Here is an 18,287-nt window from a genome sequence, read left to right on the forward strand (position 1 = left end):
ATTTTGGAGAAAATAGAAAAAAATAAATAAAAATAAAATTAATAATTAATTCAATTAGAAAAAATGGATACCATGGACCAAACAGCCGCAACCTGTCAACATTTGGTTTTTTTGATGGTGTCACATCATAATTGTATCTGAAAAAAACAAAAAACAAAAAAATTGTAAAATCCACAACAAAAAAAAAATATCCGTTAACCTGGTAACCAAAATCAATCTAAACATGTTGCGAATTGAAAAATCTTTACAAAAAATATGACTGAATGGGTGCTCATTCTCATTCTTGGTTTAAAAAAACCTGGTATAGATTTAGATTTTTTTTTTTTACTCACCTTACTTTTATTTTGACTTATCCTTGTTTTTTTTATCTTCCAAACATAACCAAGAAGTTCGATAAATTATTCTGAAACAATTGTTTTCCAAAGGCTGGCCAGTAAAATAAATATAAAAAATAAATATAAAAAATAATTAGAAATAATTATTTGATTAATTAAATTGTACATGTTTTATGAATTTGTTGAGGTTAGTGAAAGATAAAGATCGTTTTTGTTTGGCAGAGTGCAAAAGTGAAAAGTAATGGAGATAAATAAATACTGTGGAGATGTAATAATATTATTTTTTCTTTTGAAAGTGCTGTTGTTGTTGTTGTTTTGTTGTTGGGTGATTAACTCTCATCAGATGAAACAGTTGATTTCTCTTCGGTCCTAGAAGTTCTTTGTCTTTTTGTGGTTTTCTTTTGCTCGGTAGGTGTAGAGGCAGCTGGTTTGCTGGTTCTTCCACGACGATTAGCCTTTGGTTTGGCACTGCTGGATTGTGGTGATGGTGATTCTTCGACTTGAGGTGTTTTCACTTCATCTACGTCGTCGTTCAATGGAGTCGATGGGGCAGAATCTCTTTTGCTTCCACCACGAGTCGGTGTTGTTGAGGAACTGTTGTTGGCACTACTAGTAGTAGTGGTAGTGGTAGTGGTGGTTGTGGATTTACGACCTCTGATACTTGGCGATGGTGTTGTCGATGAACTACGACTGCTACGCAGCGGTGTCGTTCCTGTGTTGTGAAGCATATTCTCGGTGGTCAGAATCATATCCATCTCCTTGTCGGTGTACTTCTTCATGGAGACGGCATAGTTGTAGATCTCAGAGTTTGGTGCGTTGTACTCCATCGCATTACTGAATATCAGCTGTAGATCACCGTTGAACTCTGAGCTATTGCTGTAGAGACCGTCGTCCAGATTCTTCTTGAGTGTGGTCAAGTCCATTCTATGCTTGATATATTCATCGTAGTCGGGTGCTTCGTCGTGGGTGATCGGATAACGAAAGATCGATGCATAGCGATGAGAGTTCAACGCTTTCCATACCTTTTGCATCTGACCCATAATGATTTTGTTATTCTTTTCATCCTCTTGTTGTTGTTGTGAACGTAGTAGTTGTTGTTGTTTGGTGTCTTCGTTGATGTCGGGTGTACTTGGCTGTTGTTGAACGGGTGTAGATGATGCCTTTACCTTTGTATTGGTAGTTGTCGTCGTAGTAGTTGTTGTCGGGTTCAAAGGTGACAGCGGTTCTTCAATTACACTACTATTCGAGGGTGTAGAAGCTTCTAGACTAACCTCGTCAATACTCGTCAAAGATAACGATGATAACTTACTATCATCTCTTGATTTAATCTCTTCTTGTAAATTACTTTAAAGATACATATTAATAACATATACATTTGTTAATGATAATAACAATATTGATATCTTACTTTATATTAACTTCAAGATCATTTATAGATTTCCTTATCTCTACAACCAACAAATCTTTAATTGAAATCTCCAAATCCTTAAAATTACTTTGTTCATTATTAAAGTTAGTAAACAAAAGAACAAAGAATTTAGTATTATTATTAATAACTATTATTTACTTACTCTTTTGAATATATAGTCTTTAGTTTATTATAATATAGTTCACATTGCTTTATAAGAGTTACATTAGTATAGAGTAGAATTGATAGGCAATGGTTATGTACATACTTTTGGTGTTAATAAATTCTTTTCAATCGATTGTAATTGTGTATCGTTGATAAAGAATTGCGATAGTTTATTCAGTTGTTTCAGTTTATCGATGAATTGTTTATATATGTTGTGCCAATCTATGGATGTTTCATTGTTGTCGGTATTACCACTACTACTGCTTATCTTACTGATAGCATGAATCAATAGTAAGCTAATGAGCGATGTTGTTGTGAATGTCTTTATATCGTCGTTGGTGAATGTCAGTATTGATTCCATCGATGTTGGCGATGATGTCGATGCTGACGACGAACCACTTTTATCATCATCTTCATCAACAACAGCTTCCTCCTCTTCATCATTATCATTATCATCATCGTCATCGTCTTGTATTGTTATCGGTGCAGAAGTAGTAGTTGTATTTCCACCGACAGCAGTATCATCGGTATCAAACATTATTACATCTTCCTTTGGTTGCTGCTCTTCAACATCGACATCCTCTACATCTTCATTTAATCTATCATCATCTTCTTCATCCATTATTACTAATACCAATTAACTAACCAACTAATTAACTAATTAATACTCTAAAGATTATAAATATGCACTAATCAAGATGTCTTGAAGATGAACCTAAACCCTTTTTTGGATTGTTTTTTTTTTTTTTTTTTTAATAATGATATGATTGAATTGTGATTGTTAAATTGGATAATAATACATTAAATGTTTATTAAATATATATATATTATTTTTAAATGTTTTTTTTTAATATTTAAAGGTTAGCTTTGAGGAAGGCTGATACCTTTTCAAAGTTACCACATTCGTCTTCAGCAAACTTTGATTGAGTATCTTGCTTCCATGACATCAATGTTGGGATACCCTTGAGTTGAATACGTGGGTGTGTACGATATGGGTGTTCTGGGTTTCCTTTATATCTATATGAATCGATAGTTTATTATTAATATGATATGATTTGTTAGTGTTTTTGTTGTTTGCTTGTTTATCAAATCAATCTAGATTCAACAATTCGATATTTACCCATCTCTTTGAATTGCACATTCAACCAAACAATAGTTTTCTAATTCATCGAAGGCTTTCTTGAAAACTGGGTCAGCTATTAAATTATTAAAGGTAATCAAACCAATATTGATCAGTATAAATATTAATAAGTGTTCTTTTAAGATATACATACAAACTCTGCAGTCTGGACACCAGAAGATACCGTCTTCATTCAAAGTAGAGATGAATACAACGAAAACTGGATCAGAGGTGGCCAAAGCTTGGGCAACAGTTGATTCGAATTGATCTGTTGATGTAATTCTCAAAGTTTGTTTAGCCATTTTTTGTTTAATAGTATAGGATAGTAAATATAAATATTTGTAAATAAAATAAATCAAATGATTATGATGATGTTTTTATAATGATCAATCAGCTTCTTCCAAACCAATTTCTATTCCAAAATCTTCGGAATTGGAACAACCCATGGAACAAAAATTTTAGAATTTTTATTTTTTTTATTTTTTTTTATTTTGATCACATTATCTATCATACTTTTTATTTGATGATTATAATCGATTTATAATTATCTATTACTGAAGGATTATGAGAAAACAACTCTAATCTAAAGTAATTTCATGTATTTTGATTTGTTTAGATAGTTCGCACTTTTGTAGATAGTGATTTAATACATCGATTGATTCAATGAAAGTCGGATAGTAGGAATCCATTATATTAATGTAATCTCTAAGATTTTCTGCAGTATATGATACTCTTTCTAATAGCCAAGTCAATATTCTATGATTGTTTCTACAAAGAACGAATTGTACACTGTCATCGAGGTCTACCAATTCCAAGCTGTATTCGGTTCGATTTTCAAATATCCATTCAATGATATCGGTCCGGTCGGTATCACTGCGAATTGCGTTGAGAAAAGCGGCTGGTGTACAACCTTCGGTTCGGTTTGCGTGCAACCATTTTGCCATATGTAAGTGACCTCTTGAGATAGCAACATCCATCGTGTCCTCGGAGAATCGATAGTGATTGTTATCACCATTTCTCTCATGGCAGTAAATGAGCATTCCAAGATGTCCTTCCTCGACGACATACTCTAGAATATCTCTACTACATCGCTGGGTGGTGTTCAACTCGAGCCACTCGACAACCTGGTGATGTCCTTTCATTGCAACCTGGTCGATTGTTCCCACTGAGAAACCTTCGTTCGTTCTATTGGCGTACAACCATTGCACCACATGTAGGTGACCGTTTTCAGCTGCACCATCAAAAGCATTGTAACTACATCCTTCACTTCTATTTTGATGCAAAAATCGAACGATTTCCAAGTTTCCATTGGTAGCAGCGACATCCATCTCATTGTAACTACAACCTTCACCACTTCTATTCTCATTCAGCCACTTTAGTATATCAAAGTAATTATAATCTGAAGCAAGATACATCGAATCAGTGCATTTATAGGTTGTATTGGAGTGTAACCATTTTAGTAGAGGGAGATTTCCAGAGATGGTTGCATTACGAAATACTGTGTCTGAACATGCAAATCCTTGGTCATAAAACAACTTGAATGTTTCAATGGAGCTATTATGTTCGTGAGTGACAACTCTCAGATACTCTGGAGATTTCTTATCGAACAAAGAATGATGATTCCTCAAGAGGTATTCGATAGTTTCGAGTTGTTTTCCACTGATTGCTGCCAAGAGCATATTGGATTTTTCCAATCCTTGCGATCGGTTTTCCACCAACCATTCTATCATTGCGATGTTGCCACTACGTGCAGCGCTATTAAATACTTCACCATAGTTTGTTCTCGGTTGATAGAAACGCGCGTACTTTGGATCGGAAAAGAATTTCAATACAGACAAGTCACCGGAGAACGGTGCCTGCGCCAGAGCATAGTTGAAATCCCACAGGTACTCTGTGATTCTATCGAGCAGGAATTGCACGATATCTAGTCGACCGCATTGCGATGCATTTGCCAAGAGTTCATTCGGGAAGTATTGTGGTGATTTTATCTCGATTCTTCGCTCAAGTTGCTGCAGGTCGAACAGGTAGCTGAACATCTCTACACTGCCACCTCTGATTGCACAGTTCAATAGCCGCATATCGAAACTCTCAATGATTCCATTGCTCTTTCGATTTATACATTTCTTTAGTAGGTCAAAGTAACCGTTGCCAGCCAAGACATGTGGTGAGTCAAGTGCTTCATTCCATTTATAGCTTTGATAGTTTCTAATACTTTTTATTATAAAACTAACTTGATTAAATATATGTTTGTTCAAAACAACATTATTAAATACAATTGAAAATAATTTTTTATCCATATGAATAAAATAAATAATATAAATAAATAACTTTTGATTAAAAATTTAATCACAAAAGTTAACAATAGCCAATTTTTTTTTTCAAAGAATTTTTTTTTGGGAATATGTTTAGTTTTTTAATTAAAGAAATATCTTGAAATCTCAACTAATGATCAAAGAGTCTGAACTTAGAAAAAAAAAATTTAAAATTAACAAAATAATCTCTTAAAATATTTAACTAGTTTACTTCAACCAAAAAAATATATATAATTTAAATTACTATTAATATTTTAATGAGGGGCACCAAAGTAGTAAAAATTTTTATTGAACTATCAATTATTGGTTTTAGGTTGTAATATTTTTAAAATAGTTTCACTTATGATATTCTCTATTGGAGAAAAACTCAATCAACACATCATCAAATAAATAGGTTTTGGCATTGATACTTATATCTACTATCAATTCCAGAGTTTACCAAAGAATCAAACAGTATAACTATTCAACTGTACTTATCAATACAAAAAATTAATTCCATAAATACTTATTCATTTCCAAAACAATCAACTTTAATTTAATAAACTTTATTTTTATAATTAATTCTAAGATAATAAATTTTTTCAGAATTAAAATCAACAACAATAATTTTTTATAAAATATTTATTTTTTGGTAAACTAAATTCTATTTATTTAGATTCTGTCTATTAATTAATTGAGCATATAGACCATCTAATTCCATTAATTCTTCATGAGTTCCTCTTTCTACGATTTGTCCTGCGCGGACAAAGGCAATGAGATCAGCATTCTGGATGGTCGATAATCTATGAGCTATCACCAATGTTGTTCTACCTTTCATTACATTCTCGAGCGCTTCTTGAACCAGTTTTTCAGATTCGTTATCGAGAGCACTGGTTGCTTCGTCCAGTAGCAGAATCTTTGGATCTCTAATGATGGCACGAGCGATTGCCAAACGTTGTTTTTGTCCACCCGAGAGCTGTGTATATTTGTCACCGACATGAGTATTATAGCCATCGGGGAATTCACTGATAAATCCATGAGCATTGGCAAGTCTTGCAGCATTTTCAATTTCCTCTTGAGTGGCATCGACCTTTCCATATGCAATATTCTCAGCGACGGTTCCAGAAAACATGATTGGCTCTTGGCCGACCATACCAAACAGTGAACGAAGATGTTTGACATTCAAATTGCGAATGTTATGACCATCGATAAATATTTCACCTTGCGATGGATTGTAGAATCTCTGTAGCAGCGAGATGACCGTACTCTTTCCACCTCCAGAGTCTCCGACAAACGCTGTAGTCGTTCCACTGGAAATCAAGATATTGAAACCTCTGAATACCATGTTGTTTGGACGTGAAGGATAGGCAAAGTGGACATTCTTCAGCTCGATATCACCGGTTGGAACTTGAATGGTTTCACCACCCGATTGCGTTGGGTCGATGGCAGATTGTTGGTCGAGCAGCGCAAAGATTGCGTTGGTGGCGGACTTTGCTTTGGCGATATCCGGTGCCAGTGAAGATGCTTGTCCAACACCGATGGCAGACAGCACGATTGCAAAGAATACTTTCATCAACGAAGAGAATCCAAAGAGCATGTCTTGAGCACGTGTACAAGTCGCCATATCTTTCCAGTAGAGTGGAATGGTCTGGGCATTGCAATTCGAAGCGATTTCCTCGTCGGTTGCTGGCCATTCTCTTTGGCCAACCAAGTAACCACCGTACCAAAACGATAGACAATATACACCAAAGATGATAAACGTCGATATTCCAAATGCCAATCCAGCGATATGTGCCTTTTTAATACCGTTGCTAATGGGTATCTTCAGTTGTTTCTTGTAGAGTGCCAACACTTGATTTTCAGTGGTGAAAGACGCGACGGTTCGAATACCGGTGATCGCCTCGCTTGCTACTTGTCCAGCGGCACCGCTTCCCTCCATTCCCTCCGATGAAAAACCTTTCAAGAACTTCATTTGCACCTGTCCAGTGATGACTACCAGTGGGAAAGTAGCGATGATTGCCAGTGTCAATTTCCAACTGGAGATCAGCGCAATCACCAAACCACCGACAATAGTAAGGAAGTTCTGTAGCAATATACCAAGACGTTGACTTGTCATACCTTGTACCAGCGATGCGTCCGATGCCAAACTCGTTGTCAACTTGCCCGTTGAATTCTCAGAGAGATCGAACCAACCAATCGATTGTCTCATGATCGCTTTGAAACTGTCGACACGCAGACGGAAAGTAAGCTTCTCACCTATGACACCGAATAAGAAGGTTTGGAAAAAGTTGCTTACACCACTGCCAACTGCCAGCACAACAAACATCAGCGAGATGAAATTCGCTTCCTTGGTGATGTAGTTGGGGTCGGAGTTCTGAAGGATCGTCAACATCTTTGTGAATACAATCGAGAATGCAGGGTAGATAGCACCGGTTCCAACTGCAGAGAGGAATCCAAAGAAGAATAGCCAGAATTCAGGACGACTGTATCCAATGACACGTGAGAACGGTACGTCCTTTGGACCGGCAGTCTTCTTTGCCTTCTTCTTTCTTCTAATGGTGAGAGTTCCGTCTTTCTTCTCGCGATTGGCACGTTTCTTTGTTGGACGGAAACTGTCGAGCAGTGGATTGACATCGGAGAATGTGCTACTACGACGACTTCTACCGGTTTCCATAACCATTTGAAGTTGCTGTTGATTCTGCTTCTCTACGAGTCTGAAGTAGTGTCCTTGGCGTGCCATCAACTCTTCGTGACTGCCACGCTCCACAACGGAACCGTGCTTAACGAAAACAATGACATCGGCATCACGAATCGTCGATAGTCTGTGAGCAATTAAAATCGTTGTTCTACCCTTCATGAGAATATCGATTGCTTCCTGTACGATACGTTCGTTCTCACTGTCGAGTGCACTGGTAGCTTCGTCCAACAGTAGAATACTCGGGTTCTTAATGATAGCTCTCGCAATGGCAATACGTTGTTTCTGTCCACCGGACATCTGCACTCCTTTCTCACCGACCATCGTGCTGTAACCCTGTGGAAGATTCTGGATGAATGAATGTGCATTCGCTAGTTTGGCAGCGTGTTCAATCTCCTCCTGAGTGGCATCGTCCTTTCCATAACGAATGTTCTCAGCTATCGATGTGGCGAACAACACCGGCTCCTGACTGACAAGACCAATCTTTTGACGCAGTGCTCTCACATTGAGACGTCGGATATCTTCGCCATCCAGAAGAATCTGTCCTTCTTGCGGATCGTAGAATCGCTCCAACAGCGAAATTACAGTGGATTTTCCACCACCGGAATCACCAACCAAACCAATCGTTTGTCCAGGCTTGATAGTCAAATTGAAATCTCTAAAGATAGGGACGTCTGGACGCGATGGGTATGTGAATCCAACGTTTCTAAATTCGATTTCTCCAGAGAGACGATCCAATCGTTTTCCACGAGTGCTGAATGGATTCGCTTTGGAAACACGGTCAATTACCTGGAAGATTTTAAAAGCTGCGCCTCTACCATTGGCGAATGATGCCAGTGCAGGTGACGCTTGTCCAATAGCAGTGGCACCAATGATAACAGCAAAGAAGACCGACACGACATCACCGCCAGTCCAGGGTTTCGAAGTGAGATCGTTTCGGGTTCCTTTGGAAACGAGTGTACTTCCATACCAAAACGCCAGGGCGTATGTACCGAGGATAACAAACTGAACGAATCCCAAACCAAATCCATTGAAAATCGACTTTTTATAACCGACTCTCAGCGCTTGCTTCAGAGATTCCGAGTATCGATGAACTGCTCTCACCTCACCACTGAAAGTTGCAACCGTACGAATACTACCGATATTCTCTTCAGCTATACCACCGGCAACTGAATACGCCTCCTGACCCAACCTAGCCATTTCCGTCATCATTTTCGCCATGAAACCACCACCTATTGCCAGCAGCGGTGAAACCGACGTAATAACCAGCGTCAACTGCCAACCCTTTGTAAAACCAATTGCAAAACCAGCCACAAACGTTGCTAAATTATGAAGGAAATGTCCAACCTTTTCACCTATTGCATCTTGGAATAAAACAGTATCACTTTGATTGAAAATATTTTAGTAAATAAGTAATTTCTTTTTGTTTTTTTTCTAGACTACTTACGAATTAATACGAGATGCTAATTCATTTGCTTTGTTTGTATCGAACCAACCTATTTCTTGCCTGAGAATTGATGATAGATATTCAACACGTGCTCTATTGGTTTGACGTTCACCTGCGATTGTCCAAAGTGCAGTCTCCAAGTAGGAGAGGATAAAACAGATTCCACCGACTATCAAGAACCAAATACTGACGTTTTTAATGGTGTCGATGATCGAGTAGTTTGGATCGTTGTTGAAATGTTTCGGATTGAATGCTTCTATGACCTGACCGAAAATAATAGAGATGCAAGGGATGGCTGCACCATTGGCGATCGCCGCTATGCTTCCAAAGAACATCAGCAACTTGTCCCAACCGTCAGCGAAACGATACAACTGGAAAAATGGAATAGTTTGCGACTCTTCCATTTCTTTCTTTAGCTTGTTACGCTTCTCCTCTTTTTTCAGTTCCTTCTCGGTGAGATTGTTGGCAGACTTTTTGCGTTGTGGTGTCGACGCGCCGCCATTTGGATTTTCACCATCGCCACCGCCGCCACCACCTCCGACGCTACTGGAATCAGAGAGTGGAGTTCGAGGAGTGCGAGGAGTTCGTGGAGTGCGCGGAGTTCGTGGAGTAAGTGGTGAACTGTCGGTCGATATAAATATTGGCAGTGGATGGTGGTATGGCATTTGAGGTGGTTCAGCTGGTTCCACCGTAAGCATTGGTACAGAATTGTTGTTGTTATTGTTGTTTGGTGATATATAGCCAAGTGAATTGAGTGTGGGTACACGATTTGGTGGTGGAATCTCGATGGAAATATCTCCATATTCGTTGGTCGTCATTAGTGTGCCTGGAGGTACTTCCTCAAGGAAATCATCCTGTACCTCATCATTCACACTATTATAATCATTATCGTAATAATCATCTTGATTATTATTGTTTGGATCCGATTGATCCATTATTATTATTAATTATTGTTGTTTTTGTTTTAGTAAAAAAAAAAATGGATGTGGAAATTTGAAATATATAGAAAAAAATAGTATATAGGTTATTCGAATTTTATAAAATATACAAAGGAAAAAAGATATATATTTGGGAAAATAATGTTTTGACAAGATTAACTGTCTGGTGCTATTGATTTTGTTGATGATGTTGATGTTGTTTTGGTTGTGTAAAAAAAAAATCGAATGTTGTAGTTATACTTTATATGTATATGAAAATATCAGTTCAATCAATCTAAATTAAAATAAAATAAAAAAAGAGATAATTAATAAGTATTTATTAAGTTTTGTTTGATTTGATTTTTGTTTTTGTTGGTTTTGGTGATGATCATCATCACTAATTAATTATATGAAAGATATGAAACAACAATATTAAGTTTAAAATGATGATTTTTGTTTCAAATCTTGATTAGGTGGAGCAAAGCAAAACAAAAATAAAAGGAGTTGGAGTTAGTGAGATGAGGTGAACTGTGGAGAGGTTTTAAATTCTGATGAGATGGATGTTGTGTTTAATTAAATATTAAATGTTATTTTATTAATATTGTGCTGTGTGCTGTTTAGTTTTTGGTTGGTGGCACTTAGCTTAGTGTCAAAACATTGTAAAAATGATTTTACTACTATTGTATTGGATATCAATTTCTCTCTCTCCTTAGTGGTTAAATTTGCCAATAATAATAATATAACTAATTCGATAGATACAACATTATATACATCCACACACAACATTCACACTAACACTTAATAAACACACTCACACCAAACAAACAATTCAATTCTGATTCAACACAATTAAAATATTTTGTTTTTAACTTTTAGTTTTATTAATGATTATGATGGCAATGTGTGTTGTGTTAGTGTGGTTGTTGCTTAATTTTAATGGAATAAATTAGTTTAACTAACCCTTACCTCTCGAAAATACTGCCAAAATGAATAATTGATTGACACCACTGTCGATCACCACAAAAAAAACAAACAAATATATTTTGAGATAGATACTATTTTTATTACTTTTACTATTAAATTGTTTGGGTTTTTTTCTAAACTTACCTAAACACAATCAAATAAGAATCCCTGAAAATCAACAATAAAAGCTCTAAATTTATAATGTTTATATTTATGAATTCTTTATATGTTTGGATTGATAGATAGAAGATTTATTAAATAATTACTCTTCGAAAGAGCGAAGATGAAGTTGTGTGAAGATTTGAAAGTTAGATAATGAAGTTATTATATTTGTGAAGATAAAATTTATAAATTAAATAAAATGAATGATTGGAATCTAATTAATAACATTGATTTAATTTGATTAGATAAATGATACTTGATAATTAAATATTGGAAAAAAAATGTATTAAAGTTTACAATAGTTTTATTAAATCTTGAGATTGATAATTGTAAATAGTCATCTATTCTAATAGCATGATGATGTTGGTTGATGTTATAAATTACAATTTCATTTCTTAAAGTAGACACTTACAAACCAATCAAACAACAACAAAATAGAGAACAAACAAACCAATCCAATTTAAAATAACCAAAAAAAATGAAAACAAACATAATAAGATAAACTCACCACCTTTTAAACATTTACAATTTGATCAAACACCTTAACACACAGAACACACAAAGAACACACCGCATTAAACACATCAAAACAAACTAAAACTAAACACACAAATAAAATTAGCACACACAAATACAAACAAAACAGTACAGTTGGTTTGTTTTGCACCATTTTCTTACATTTTCATTTGTTTTGTTCTTTTCAGAGTAGGTTGCTGCTTGCTTGCTAAATCTTAATTTACTAGATGCTAGGCTTTGGAGCTAAGCTTATTAGAATAAAATAATAATTGAAAGTGAAAAATAGAAAGATAAGAGTTAGGATAAGAGTGATTGATTACCAACTGAATTCTTGTTACATCAACATACCCAACAAGAGACTGACATTTTAGTCACCGAGATCACATTTTAAAGAGTGGCTTCTTTTAATGGAAAAGGCTCCCAAGCGAAATCTACCAAGTTTCTTTAAATCTGATAGACAAAGATTTTTCAATCTAAAATAGTCTTTCATTTAATTAATGGGTTTTTAGCTTTATGTGTGTGTGTTTAAAAGTTAAACCCATTGTTGTTAGTTATCACAAAAATTGCAACGAAATAAAATGATCAAAAAAAACAAAAAAAGTTGCAATCAATCAAAATCATGAAAACTATAAATAGTTTTAAGTTAAAAACAAAAATTGCTTTTGGGGGATGGTTGATCCATCAATAATTATTTATTCTACTCCTCTATTCTTCTGTTAATATTTTCGTTTTGATGACAACTCGCTAATTGTTAAATCAATATCAACATCAATGTTTTTGTTGTCTTTAAATTCGAAATATAATTTTCTTGCAAAGTAAACCTCATTGCCTATAATAATGAAACGAAACGAAAATATATTATTAATAAATCGATTGAAAGATGAAAAGAGTGAGTGGATTGTTAATTATTATAAAAATGTGTGTTGTTTGTGGGTTTGTCGGTTTGTCGTTTGTATTATATATTTAGCTATGAAAAGCATATGAATGGTTGTTGTGTGGGTGTCTTTTCGAAAATGAAATTCAGAAAGAATCCAAGGAGAATGTGAAGTGTTGTGGTGATTATTTGAAGTTGGTATAAACTTACTCGCAATTTCAATCTGATTCTCTGTTAAATCTCCGGAAGTGGCCCAATTCGAAACAGACAATGATTTCGATCTTAAGATATTGACTCCAAAGAACTTTCCAACGGCAAACGCTAATTTCTTACTATTCATTCTAAGTACAATCGGGTGATAATTTGTATCATATATATTCTCCATCTATAATTGTTATGATAGCACAATCATAATCATAATCATAAAGATTTACATTAATATTATTACATACAAAAATACTACTTTGATTATTATTATAATAATCATTGTTGATGATTTAATTGAATAATTACCAAAACACCTAAATCATCAGATATCTTATTTGCATCTTTCGAAATACCATGACCAACTTTCAATATATTATCGTTTGTCAAAAGTTCCTTTAAATGTTTTGGTATTCCAATTCTACAAACTCTAAATAAAACTATATCACTATCATTGAATAATAAATGAATGAATGTTAAAATGTTATTTGTATTAATTTTGGTTTAAAATAATTTGCTTACACTCCATTTGTCATTTGAATTAAACTGACGGTTGCCTTCTCACCGACCAAGAACTTACGTAGACCTGGCCATTCACAATCGACAGCGATAACAGGTGATTTTGATGATTCTTTAATGTCACTGGGTAGTTTTCCATTGAGTAGCAATCGGACTGCACTCTCAACCTGATCGATATCATCGATTACATGAACCGGTAGATGTACGCTGGGTGATGGTAACAACTCTATTTGCTCCTGTGAAATTTGATAATAGGGATCCAATGAATTCGATAGAATACTATAGTGATACGATTGTTGTTGCTGTTGTTTCTCTCGTTTTTCTTTCAAGCTTTTGATGGTATTGATTGCATCCGACGGTCTTTCGAATTCAAAGTAGAATGTTTGTTGTGTGTTGGGATGCAATATCTTCGATGCCAGTGTAGCATTCTTTAGCAACGGTTCCTCCTCTACCAATCGATCCAAATTCAACAACGGTTTGCTCTTATCGAATCTATTGATAGGAGAGATCTTTACAACATTCTTCATTGCACTAACTTGTTTCAATGCTATCACAGGTGCTTTACTTCCACTTACATCGCTAACAGCACCACAAAATTGTCTACTAAACAATCTAAACATTATATCTATCTATCTATTTAATCAATCTATTACTAAATATATTGATTCTGATGATTATTATTCTGAAAAAACGAAAAACAATTTGTGAGGTAATATAAATAAATTGGTTGTCGTTTTTTTTGTATGAATATAAATTAGCAACTTTAAAAACGTGGTGAAGGGGTTAATTTTGATTGAAAAATATTTTTTGAAAATTTTGATTTTTGTTAAACTTTGGTGATTAAGTTTGATTTTTAGATAATAATTTAATATAGTTTATTAACTTTATTAATAATTTATTTAGTTATATATATATATAAATAGTTTATCTATAGATAGATAGATATATTTAGTAGATAGGTTGTCAAAAAGACATGACATCTAGTATCAACCTGAACTTGGGTAGTCTACCGAATCTACCGTCGGTACTCAAGTTTGATGTTTCACAGTTAAAGTCAAAGATTGACGATGCCGCTGCCACTACCAAGAAGACATTCTCAGCGATCACCGGTGTTACCTATAACAATACGAAACCAAAGAAATCAAAATACTACTATCAATTTAAAGTAAGTTATTATTACTTTGACATGTTATTTAGTTCAATATATAATATTTATTGATAAATAATAATAATCATCATAATCTCAGGATGCTGCACCTCAAATGGCAGAAGAAGAATTCCTAAAGATTATACCGGCAGAGTTTTTCGAGAAAGATTTCGATACCACCAGATACCTGCTTAATATGCTGCCAGCGAATGACTCTGACTTTTCTCAGTTCTTGGACAAACACACTGATAAGTACACAAGGTGTATGGACTATGTAAATTCAAAGTTACACAGTCGTGTTAAGAAGAATTATACAGAGTTTGGTATGTTAATGTTAATGCTAATGTTAATGTTATGTTCATATTCCAACTAATTATTATTATTATTATTATGATCATTCATTTAGTTGAGGGAATGTCACAGATTCATGAGATTGGTGTAGAACTACAGAGAAGTACTGTTATTTGTGCAACCAGTAGAAGAACTCTTGGCAATACCAAGAAGAATCTGAATACTACAGCATTCAATATTATGGCAAAGTATAGGAAGCGATCGATCTATCAGACGATCTTGTCGGAGTTGTCGCAGATCAAGGACGTTGTGTATCTCGAGCGACTGCTGAAACAATCGATCAGTGACGGTGACTATCCGAGCACCATCAAGTCTTACCACAAGTGTCGTGAGATATTACAGCGTGTCTCTCACTACTCGTTGCCCGAGTTGAGTTCCAACTTGAATGAGATCTACGGTGTCGTACAGGAGCGTATCGACAAAGACTTTTTCAATTGCTGTCGTACATTCAATGCCAACACCTACCGCTCGGTATTCGAAGCGTACAAACTACTGAACAGAGCCAATCAACTACTGGACAAACTCGAGAAATACTTTGTCAAACCGATCGAGCCAGAGATTAGAAACATCGTATACTCTCATGTACTTCTATCAGAGGAAGCAGCTATGAATCCTGAAGCTTACAAAAAGTATGTCCAAACATAGTGTAGTGGAAGTGTATAATCAATCAACCAATCAAAGAAATTTACTAAACATGTTGTTTGTTTGTTTTAATTACTACTTTAGTGTCGAATATAAAGATCTTTGTAGAGCTGTGACCAATGAACATTTCGTCAATTGTATATTGGCTGTTTTTGAATATCTAAGTGATGTAATGACATCACTCTATTTGATGAATCAATTCCATGTTGAAAATCCAGAGTATGTACTATAGTAATAGTAGTAGTAGTAATCTCTTTTAAGAAATATATTCATACTAACATTTCTTTTTTATGATAATAGTGGAGAGGAAAGTAATATATTTGCAGATATCAGCTCAGCTTTGACTAGATTCAAAAAGACTATTTGGGATACTATGCAGAAGCAAGTCACTGCACTGCTCGCTAGGAAGTTGACCACATTCAAGATTGACGACTTCCAGTTGATTCTAAACTCGGTGACAAAGATCAGTGAGATCGGAGAGGAGTTCAGTGGTGATCCATCGCATCACTTGAAAAAGTCGATTATCGACCAATCCAAAGCGTTCTTTGATCACTTCCACAAGACCAGAGTTGACGATCTACGTACGATGCTCGAACACGAGACCTGGGTGAACATGCCGGTCGCCGCCGACTTTAATGCAGCCACCGAGCTACGTTTGAAAAAGCGAATGCAAGTCGATCGTGATAAACAGTTGAGTGGCGAACAGATATTCTATGCCATTCGTGACCATGGTAATCCATTCTCACAGCTCATCTCCTATAAGAACAAGAGAACTTCGACATCGCCAACATTCTCACCGACTTTGGAATCGAAACAACAACAAACTAAACAAGAACAAAAGAAGGAGGACGACAGCGATGAAGATGAGGAACTCAAACAAGAGATTATCGAGGAGGATGACGATGACGATCATGCCAGAAGAAAACTACAATACCAGAAGCAACAACAACTCAAGAAAAAGAAGGCAGAGGAAACACCAAACTTTTTGGTTGCATCTTCAACCATCTCTTTTGTTCGTTACATTGGAAAGTATCTTGAGATGATGGAACAACTTCCACATATCTCACTTGATATTTTCAATGCTATTTGTCAGTTTGTTGAATATTATGTAAGTACAATATATAGTTGTTTATATTCAAATGAAATAGAAAAGTTACTAATTAATTGGTTGATTGGAAATACAGATGTATACTATTTATTCTTTCTCTGGATATCTTGATCCCCAAGGATTCAGTTTGGAAGCACTCACAACAAAGATGGAGAAAACTCTGTCTTCTGGTCATCAGGTAGAGGATTTATCTTTTACAAAACCAGCTCTCAATCGTTTCATCAATAAGACAAAGGAGAGACTTGGTATTCCAATTGTCACACAGGTGGCCTCTGCAGTAAGTGGTATCTCTACACTCACTTCATTCACCAGTCAACTCTCACAGATCAAGTCGTTTGCCAACGATATCATCAATAACACTTCACCAACACTACCCTCAGCTACTTCACCATACTCCAACAACAACAACAGCAACATACAAGCTGGCACACTTGCCCCAACCAACCAGGATCCAAGTGCACCGCGATGGATTGTACCAAGAATCAACTACAACGGTTTGAGACTTGGTGATCCAAAGGAATGTCTTTTCAATCTGCCAGTCAGAATTCTCGCAATTGAATCACTCTCGTTTGTGGTCTCTGCACTGAATGACAGTCGTCCAGTGTTTGAAGGACTGCTCCCAGGCAAGTATATCGATCAGATCAAGTCATTCTATGACAACGTTGTCAAAATCATCCCTGATCTACAGAGACATCTCATCAAATCATCGGTGTCGGCCATCTTTTCACATCAATCGGGATCGTTCTATTTCTCCAAAACGATTGCCGATCAAAAGTGGGATGTGAAGACAACAACCGTCGGTAAAACACCATACATCGAAGCATTCCTCAAGGAATTCCAGTTGTTCTTTAAGCAACTGGACGACGCTGTCCAAAAGAGTGGATTCATTACAACATCACTCAAGAATCGTATCATTGATGTCAGCTTTGAGTATCTCGTACAGCAGCTGGTTGACGGTTACAGTAGAATCAAAAAGTGTTCAAACGAGGGACGTGCCGTTATGATTCAGGATCTGATGAACTTACAGGCCGGTCTTGAAAAACTCTCAAAGACCAAGATTCCAAACATTGCCTATGCCGAACATTATATCAAAGGTTACTACCACCTCTCCGTACTCCAAGACAAAGAGATCATGGAGTGGGCAACCGAACACGATGAATACCCAATCAAGCACATCATTAATTTATTGCAACTTGCCAAAGTAAACAAACCAATGTTATTACAACAACTTGAAGAGATGGACAAGAAGAGAAGAAAATATTAATAAAATAACAAAAGTAATAATTATTTTTAAGTTTACAGCGCTCTATTAAACTTTTATTGGCTTATTAAAAACAATTTCAAACTTTAGAAATTATCTCAAAATAAAAGAATTTTTCAATTTATAATATTGTTTTGGATTTAAAATTATTTATATATTTAA

At 35.5% G+C, this 18,287-nt stretch overlaps 6 protein-coding genes across 6 annotated transcripts; 1 reads left to right on the forward strand and 5 right to left on the reverse strand.

Moving 5' to 3' along the window:
• Window positions 1-664: 664 nt before the first annotated feature.
• Window positions 665-2,530, reverse strand: PPL_05077 (bromodomain-containing protein; the record flags this gene model as incomplete). Its single annotated transcript, XM_020575973.1, has 3 exons — window positions 665-1,679; window positions 1,744-1,820; window positions 2,012-2,530. The coding sequence occupies 3 exons, from the start codon at window positions 2,528-2,530 to the stop codon at window positions 665-667; spliced, it is 1,611 nt and encodes a 536-aa protein (XP_020433962.1).
• A 232-nt stretch (window positions 2,531-2,762) lies between these two features.
• Window positions 2,763-3,330, reverse strand: PPL_05078 (thioredoxin fold domain-containing protein; the record flags this gene model as incomplete). Its single annotated transcript, XM_020575974.1, has 3 exons — window positions 2,763-2,925; window positions 3,029-3,104; window positions 3,183-3,330. The coding sequence occupies 3 exons, from the start codon at window positions 3,328-3,330 to the stop codon at window positions 2,763-2,765; spliced, it is 387 nt and encodes a 128-aa protein (XP_020433963.1).
• A 276-nt stretch (window positions 3,331-3,606) lies between these two features.
• On the reverse strand, window positions 3,607-5,853 carry PPL_05079 (uncharacterized protein; the record flags this gene model as incomplete). The annotated part of the gene is made up of 2 exons (XM_020575975.1): window positions 3,607-5,239; window positions 5,846-5,853. 2 exons carry the CDS (start codon window positions 5,851-5,853, stop codon window positions 3,607-3,609), a joined length of 1,641 nt encoding a protein of 546 aa, XP_020433964.1.
• Window positions 5,854-5,983: 130 nt separating this feature from the next.
• abcB3 (ABC transporter ATP-binding protein) lies at window positions 5,984-10,396 on the reverse strand (the record flags this gene model as incomplete). Its single annotated transcript, XM_020575976.1, has 3 exons — window positions 5,984-7,275; window positions 7,417-9,398; window positions 9,462-10,396. 3 exons carry the CDS (start codon window positions 10,394-10,396, stop codon window positions 5,984-5,986), a joined length of 4,209 nt encoding a protein of 1,402 aa, XP_020433965.1.
• A 2,339-nt stretch (window positions 10,397-12,735) lies between these two features.
• PPL_05081 (uncharacterized protein) lies at window positions 12,736-14,236 on the reverse strand (the record flags this gene model as incomplete). Its single annotated transcript, XM_020575977.1, has 4 exons — window positions 12,736-12,848; window positions 13,104-13,278; window positions 13,407-13,527; window positions 13,620-14,236. The coding sequence occupies 4 exons, from the start codon at window positions 14,234-14,236 to the stop codon at window positions 12,736-12,738; spliced, it is 1,026 nt and encodes a 341-aa protein (XP_020433966.1).
• Window positions 14,237-14,589: 353 nt separating this feature from the next.
• PPL_05082 (syndetin) lies at window positions 14,590-18,128 on the forward strand (the record flags this gene model as incomplete). The annotated part of the gene is made up of 7 exons (XM_020575978.1): window positions 14,590-14,781; window positions 14,864-15,086; window positions 15,170-15,302; window positions 15,399-15,743; window positions 15,841-15,975; window positions 16,057-16,864; window positions 16,941-18,128. 7 exons carry the CDS (start codon window positions 14,590-14,592, stop codon window positions 18,126-18,128), a joined length of 3,024 nt encoding a protein of 1,007 aa, XP_020433967.1.
• Between the last annotated feature and the right edge of the window lie 159 nt (window positions 18,129-18,287).

Source organism: Heterostelium album (assembly GCF_000004825.1).
Source record: "Heterostelium album PN500 unplaced genomic scaffold PPL_scaffold5, whole genome shotgun sequence".
In the NCBI taxonomy this organism is placed as follows: Eukaryota; Evosea; class Eumycetozoa; order Acytosteliales; family Acytosteliaceae; genus Heterostelium; species Heterostelium album.